This window comes from Malaclemys terrapin, chromosome 3 (genome assembly GCF_027887155.1).
Source record: "Malaclemys terrapin pileata isolate rMalTer1 chromosome 3, rMalTer1.hap1, whole genome shotgun sequence".
NCBI classification, from domain to species: Eukaryota; Metazoa; Chordata; order Testudines; family Emydidae; genus Malaclemys; species Malaclemys terrapin.
The window spans coordinates 108439360-108446307 of NC_071507.1; the positions used below are offsets into that span (position 1 = coordinate 108439360).

The window sequence follows — 6948 nt, forward strand, 5'->3', positions numbered from 1 at the left end:
CTCATTCATACAGTCAGTGTCTTCTCCTCCTCCTTTTAACCTGTTTTCCTTTTCTACTGCAGTCATACAATGAACTCATTAGTGAATATTTTCTTCTCCACAACCCTTGCATTTCTTTTCAAGTCAGTGCACTGCATGATAGTGCCACTTGTTTGTTTGTTTTGATTTGTTGGGCCAAATTCAGCATTAAATCACCCATTGAGCTTCCACAGTGAGATTGCACTACAAGGAAGTCAGGGCTGAATTTGTATTTTTATTACTATCGTTTCCATTCTTTTCACCAGTTACCAAACAGCACCAATTGCCTCTAAAACTTGCATAGCATTTACATGGGTTTCACCAGAAAACTCTGAACCTTTCTTTGTTCTTACCTTGTTTAGTTAGATTTCCCACTCATTTCGCTGAGTGGTGCAGGTTCACGTTCTGAATCATCCTCAGTGACAGTCTTACTTGAAACCTGTTGGACACCACTACTTCATTCATCCTCTTCCCTTACCACTCAATGTGTTTGCTCATTCACTCTCCTTTTTATAATCCAGCTACTTCGGTGCTGTGCTTCCCACCTGTGCATCCCGTAGCACATGTACAGCTGGGAGTCCTTCTCTCCCGTGACTACTTCCGCCTCTTTAAAAACTATCTATGTGTCCTCAAAGAACCTCTCACATTCACTGGTCAGTCTGAAAAATTAACATGTTAGTCAGTCTTATAGTATCAGAAATGACAGTCCTTCAAAATAATGTCCCGCTGTTCCTCACTCAGCTCCAACAAACAAAAACATTTTCTACCCCATGCATTACAGTGTAGTCATTTCAAAATTATTAATTGTATTACAGTAGTGCCTAGGGACTCTCAGCTGAGAATGGAGTCTCATTATGGTAGGTGCTATATAAACACCTGGTAAGAGACAGCTGTTACCCTCAGGAGCATGCAATCTAAGCAGACAAGACAGAAAAAAGGTGGGACAAGAAATAAAGCCATGGAGATAGAGAGGTGAAGGGCCCAAAGGTCAATGGCAGAGCAAAGAACAGAATCCAGGTCTCCTTAGTCTAAATCCAGTGGCTTATTCATAGAATCACACAGCCTGTGTTAATGCTTTTGAAAAAACGGTTGATGCTCACTGGTAAACAGCCCGACCAACTCATGCTGCGATCATGTCAAAAACTCACAAACTAAGCTGGTTACTACTGAATTTATACATGGATGGAAGACACTAGACACAGACACAACTCGGAGATTCATGCTGCTGTTGGATGAACAAGGCCTATCAGGGCCGGTGCTACCATTAAGACTGTCATAACTATAAAGGGAAGGGTAACAGCCCTCCTGTGTACAATACTATAAAATCCCTCCTGGCCAGAGACTCCAAAATCCTTTTACCTGTAAAGGGTTAAGAAGCTCAGGTAACCTGGCTGACATCTGACCCAAAGGACCCATAAGGAGACAAGATACTTTCACATCTTGGTGGGGGGGAAGGCTTTTGTTTGTGCTCTTTGTTTTTGGGGGTTGTTCGCTCTTGGGATTGAGAGGGACCAGACATCAATCCAGGCTCTCCAAATCTTTCTGAACAAGTCTCTCATATTTCAAACTTGTAAGTAAACAGCCAGGCAAGGCGTATTAGTTTTTATCTTTGTTTTCTCAACTTGTAAATGTACCTTTTTGCTAGAGTGTTTATCTCTGTTTGCTGTACCTTTGAACCTAAGGCTAGAGGGGATTCCTCTGGGCTCTTTAAGTTTGATTACCCTGTAAAGTTATTTTCCCTCCTGATTTTACAGAGATGATTTTTACCTTTTTCTTTAATTAAAAGCCTTCTTTTTAAGAACCTGATTGATTTTTTCCTTGTTTTAAGATCCAAGGGGTTTGGATCTGTATTCACCAGGGAATTGGTGAAGAGACTCTCAAGGCTACCCAGGGAAGGGAATTAGCATTTTGAGAGTGGTGGCAGCGGACCAGAGCTAAGCTGGTAGTTAAGCTTAGAAGTTTTCATGCAGGCCCCCACATTTGTACCCTAAAGTTCAAAGTGGGGAAGCAGCCTTGACAAAGACCAACTAGGTGGTTGCCTAGTGCACCAAGATTTGGGGGCACCAAAAAGCGGTGCCCCCAATTTTTTTTTACAGCGTTCCTGTGCTGGGCTGCCAGCGGAGCGCTGACATGTGCGGCTCAGACTCCCTCTCCCAGTGCAGCGGCCGCTCCATGCAATTATTGTCATTGCCAGCGGGGGCGCCGGTGGCTGGGCAGAGATCCGCAGCTCCACTTAGCACGCTTGGTCTGAGCCTGGCGATGGGTGCGACAGCAGGACTTCGCGAGGAAACGGGCGGCTGCCTCCTGGCTCAGCCTCCACGGTCAGCCCCAGCCGGGGGCACAGAGAACAAAAGAGTCTCGGGCAGCGGTCTGGTGGAGCGGAGGAAGAAAGAGGACCCTGACACCCATGCGTTAGGCAAGGTAAGCGCTTCCCCACAGCTCAGCCTTGGGCGCCTGTGCTCCTGCTCCCCTTGGTCCGTGGCTGGTCCGTGCTCCTGCTCCCCTTGTGCATGGGCAGCTGGAGAGGATGGCAGCCTGCAGAGCTAAGCTGCCCCAGTGCCCCCCCCTCCCTGCCCCAGCCTCTGTCATGCCCGGTATCTGAGTTTTAAGCCCTGCTGCTGTGTTATGCCTGCAACAGGCAGGCCTAAGCCTCTGAGTGACCCCCATAGCAGCTGCCTGAAAAAGTGCTTGGGGGAATCACGCAGAAGGAGCGTGATATTTGTTTGAGTTCTTTCTTCATGGAGGCTGCGCTCTACTTGGCACAGGACTGCAGTCTCAGCAGGACTCTAGGCCAAGCACCTCGCCTCGGTTTGTAGACTTGTAGTGCATCCCTGTCACCAGGCTCAGTCTGGCACCTCTACCCCTCACCAGTGCCCAAGAAACAGTCAAAAAAGTTGGATGGACTGGTTAGGTTAGGTTAGGTTAGTTGTCATGCTGTTGCTTGGCCAGTGTAGAGACCACTGAATGCATAATATTCCTCTATGATGTTCTGTCCTGAGCAAAATTGGCATGTTATGAGGTAGTGCCTGTGAGGGACAGGTGTCTGTTTATGTCATCCAGCCATCATGTCTTAGGTCTTCTGTGGGGGGCTTTTCCATCCTGCTTTCATTGGATCAAAGTCAAAGATTATTCTCACAGGGAAGTTAGTAGGCATTTAGAGCAGATGAGCATACCACCACAGAGAGCACTTGGCAACCATTTGAGAGTATGTGACCTATTTAGTTAGAAAATGGAACTTTTCTTTTAAATTGAGTTTGTACTATTTGATGTTTTTAATCATTTGGAGGTGCATGGCTAGTTGGACAGAATGGGTTCTGCATCACTCCCAGTCAGATTTTGATATGAAGGAAGGAAGTATACATGACTAAGAAGGGTGTATTTCTGATTACAATCAACATTGCTTAATTTTAAGGGAAAGTCATCTTGATCTCTTAATCAATATTGAAAAGTATTGGCAGCAAATACTAAAATGTCTGATTGCTTTGGTCAGAGTTCTTGGTGTGCAAAACCTGGCCTTTCGGGGAACACATGAAAAACTGCATGCTTCTGGTAATGGGAACTTCCTCAAATTTGTCGAATATCTAGCTTTGTTTGACCCACTTATGGATGAGCATCTTCACAGGATTAAGGACCAGGAGATGCATGTACTTTACCTATGGAAAGACATACAGAATGAGCTTATTCAGCTTCTATCCAATGCCATCAAACAAAAAATCCTAGCATCTGCTCATGCTGCAAAATACTTTTCGATCATTCTAGATTGTATACCAGATGCAGGCCACGTTGAACAAATGACCATGATCGTTCAGTTTGTGGATAGGCCTACTTCAGAGACCGAGAATGAGACTGAATCAGTATGCATAAAGGAACACTTCTTGGGATTTGTGTTGCTTATGGAGACAACTGGAGCTGGTATGACAGAAACTATTCTTCACCAGTTAGAAGAGATGTCACTGCCTATAGAAAACTTGCATGGTCAAGGCTACGACAATGGGAGCAATATGAAAGGGAAAGAAAATGGTGTCCAGCGAAGAATTTTGGATATTAATCCACGAGCCTTTTTCGTTCCTTGCAGTGCACATTCATTGAATTTGGTTGTTAATGATGCTGCAAAGTGTTGCTTGGAGGCAACTGCCTTCTTTGATTTAGTTCAATGTGTGTATGTGTATTTCTCAGTTTCTACACATCGCTGGGAAGTTCTAACACGCCACATATCTAATCTCACAGTTAAACCATTGAGTGAAACAAGATGGGAAAGTCGAATCGATGCCTTGAAACCTCTTCGTTATCAGCTTGCTGACATCTATGATGCTCTGATAGACATCTATGAAGACACTACTCTAACAGGATCATCTGGCAATACGTCACAGTTGATGCAAAGGCTCTTAAAAAAGCCGTTTCAAGTTTCTTGTTTCTCTTGTTTTATGGTATGACATATTGTTTGAGATCAACATGACTAGCAAACAACTTCAGGCAAAAGAATTCGACATATGTGATACCATTAATCAACTTGGAGAAACCAAGAAGTTTCTTGTGGGCTGCAGAAGTGACGCAGCCTTTGAGAAAACATTGGTAGATGCAGGTGAACTTGCGGAGGAGTTAGATATACCGGCACTTTTTGAACCAGATCCAATCCATATTAGAAAGAAGAGGAAGCAGTTCACATATGAAGCAGACGACGAACCTATTTATAATCCGAAAGAAAAATTCAAAGTGAACTTTTACTTTGCAGTCATTGACACAGCAATACATTTGGTTAAAGAAAGATTCACATTGATGCAGCAAATTAGTTCAGTATTTGGCTTCATATATGATGTTTACAGTTTGCAAAATAAAACACCAAAGCAAATTATGGAACATTGCTTGAATCTGGAGCAAGCTTTGCAAAATGGTGAATCCAAAGATATTGATGCCTTTGACTTGTGCAGTGAATTGCAAGCTATTGCAAGACGAGTCCAAAGGAGTTAATCACCTCAAGATGTATTGAACTTCATATGGGAAAATAAGCTGACAGATAGTGTCCCTAACACAGTTATTGCTCTTTGCATCCTCTTGACTCTCCCAGTTTCTGTGGCCAGTGGTGAGCAAAGCTTCTCGAAGCTCAAGTTGATAAAAACATACATGTGAACATCAGTGTTGCAACAAAGACTTGTTGGGCTATCTATCTTTTCAATAGAACATGACATTGCTCACAGCATTGACTTGGAGGAACTTGTTTCTAAATTTGCTAAACTTAAAGCGCAGAAACATAAATTCTAAATTATAACATGTTACTCTGTGACAGTGTATTGTGTATAATGTATGTATTTTTGGGGGGAGGGGCGGAAGGTGGAAGTTTCGCCTAGGGCGCAAAATATCCCTGCACCGGCCCTGAGGCCTATGCTGCATCTATCATTTGCCTGCGGAGGGCTGCTGCATGTGAGGTTTGCCACCGATTCCGCCCAGTGACAAACTCACTGCAGTATTCTCCAGAGCAGCAGCTGCAACAGGATCACTTAAACTTGCATAAAGTATTAATTTGAATTTGGAGACAAGTTTGGTACCACACACTTGGAAATCAGCCAAAGCATCCATATAGGGGAAGAGGGAGGAAGGAAAATAGAAAAGAAAGAAAGAAAGAAAGAAAGAAAGAAAGAAAGAAAGAAAGAAAGAAAGAAAGTCCTGTCAGTGGTTTTAAGCTGCCACATTTTTTTTTAATGGAAAAATTGTTACAAATGAGTTCTTCACATATGTTATTAATTTCATTGCACTGGCTTCTTGCCAGCTAAGCATCAGTCCTGGTTTCTTTGCTTTCAGTTTTAACTAGCAAAACTCATGAGGTCATTAACGAAAATGGACATGAGCTACTTTTTTTTTTAAACACAACTGTTATGGAGCCACTAACTATTCTGGGGGCATTTATTTAATACAACATCAGCTTCTTTTTAATACAGAGATGGGCTTTTCAGCAAAATCTGGTGTTTCTATTATAAACAAAGCAACACATGAAAGACTTAGAACACATTTATTGGTATTGGCAGGGGGAAAAAATCAGAAAATGTAAAAAACACCCATATGTGTTACATAACATTTGTACTTCTTTTTGCTGAAATTTGTATACTGCTTGCAAGAGGCCAAAGAGGTATTGAAAATACCAAGCAATAGAAAATGTGGTTTGGTAAAATATCTAAAAAGGGAAATGCTGATTTAATGTTATTAACATTCTATTTGGCTTGAATACAACAAGCAAATCCACTCCAAAACAGAATGCAGTTTCATAGATTTGTATGTGATGCCACATCTCCCACACCCAGAGTGCTACATCACACTCCTAATCCACGCATGCACTTCCCACTGACATCAGTGAGCATCACAAAGTAGGTTTGAGAGCTTATGATATAGTCCACAGTTTGCACTGAAGACATTTTTTTTAATTGAGTCATACACACTGGTGTCACTTCGCTCAGAAAATGGAGAATACATTAGGGCTAGGTTGTAGGGTTAAGCCCCTGCACCTCACTGGCAGCAGCCCCTACCTAGAAGCAGTACACAATGTCTTCAGCCCTACTTTAACAGTGTGCCATGTGTTCTGCTGGTTGGGGAAGAGGAGCTATGGCTCTGCCCTTGCTGTTTACACAATTGGGTTTCTAGTGCCACTGTCCTTTCACATTCCAAAAGCAGGCCAGGAGTCATACTATTCATGGACTGACTACCACACTTCCTCCAATTCTGGTCAGCTCACAGTGCTCATTGGCCATAGTACATTGTGAAGTCCACTGGAACAAGCTCTTCCCAGTCCATCTCCTCCAAGTCTTCAATGGAAGTAATCTTTTAGCAGATTGATAGGCTTTGCAGATCTGCAAAGCAGAGGCATGGCCGTATCCTCCTCTAAAGGCCAGATGATTTTGCTCTTTAGTGCACCTTGTACATTACTTATACATATCAGATTTT

At 42.9% G+C, this 6948-nt stretch overlaps 1 protein-coding gene across 1 annotated transcript; it reads left to right on the plus strand.

Moving 5' to 3' along the window:
* Nucleotides 1-2277: 2277 nt before the first annotated feature.
* LOC128834257 (uncharacterized) lies at nucleotides 2278-4986 on the plus strand. Its single transcript, XM_054022872.1, is given in 4 exon segments — nucleotides 2278-2429; nucleotides 3431-4040; nucleotides 4311-4411; nucleotides 4413-4986. Coding segments are annotated over 4 exon segments (1437 nt in total).
* Nucleotides 4987-6948: the final 1962 nt, after the last annotated feature.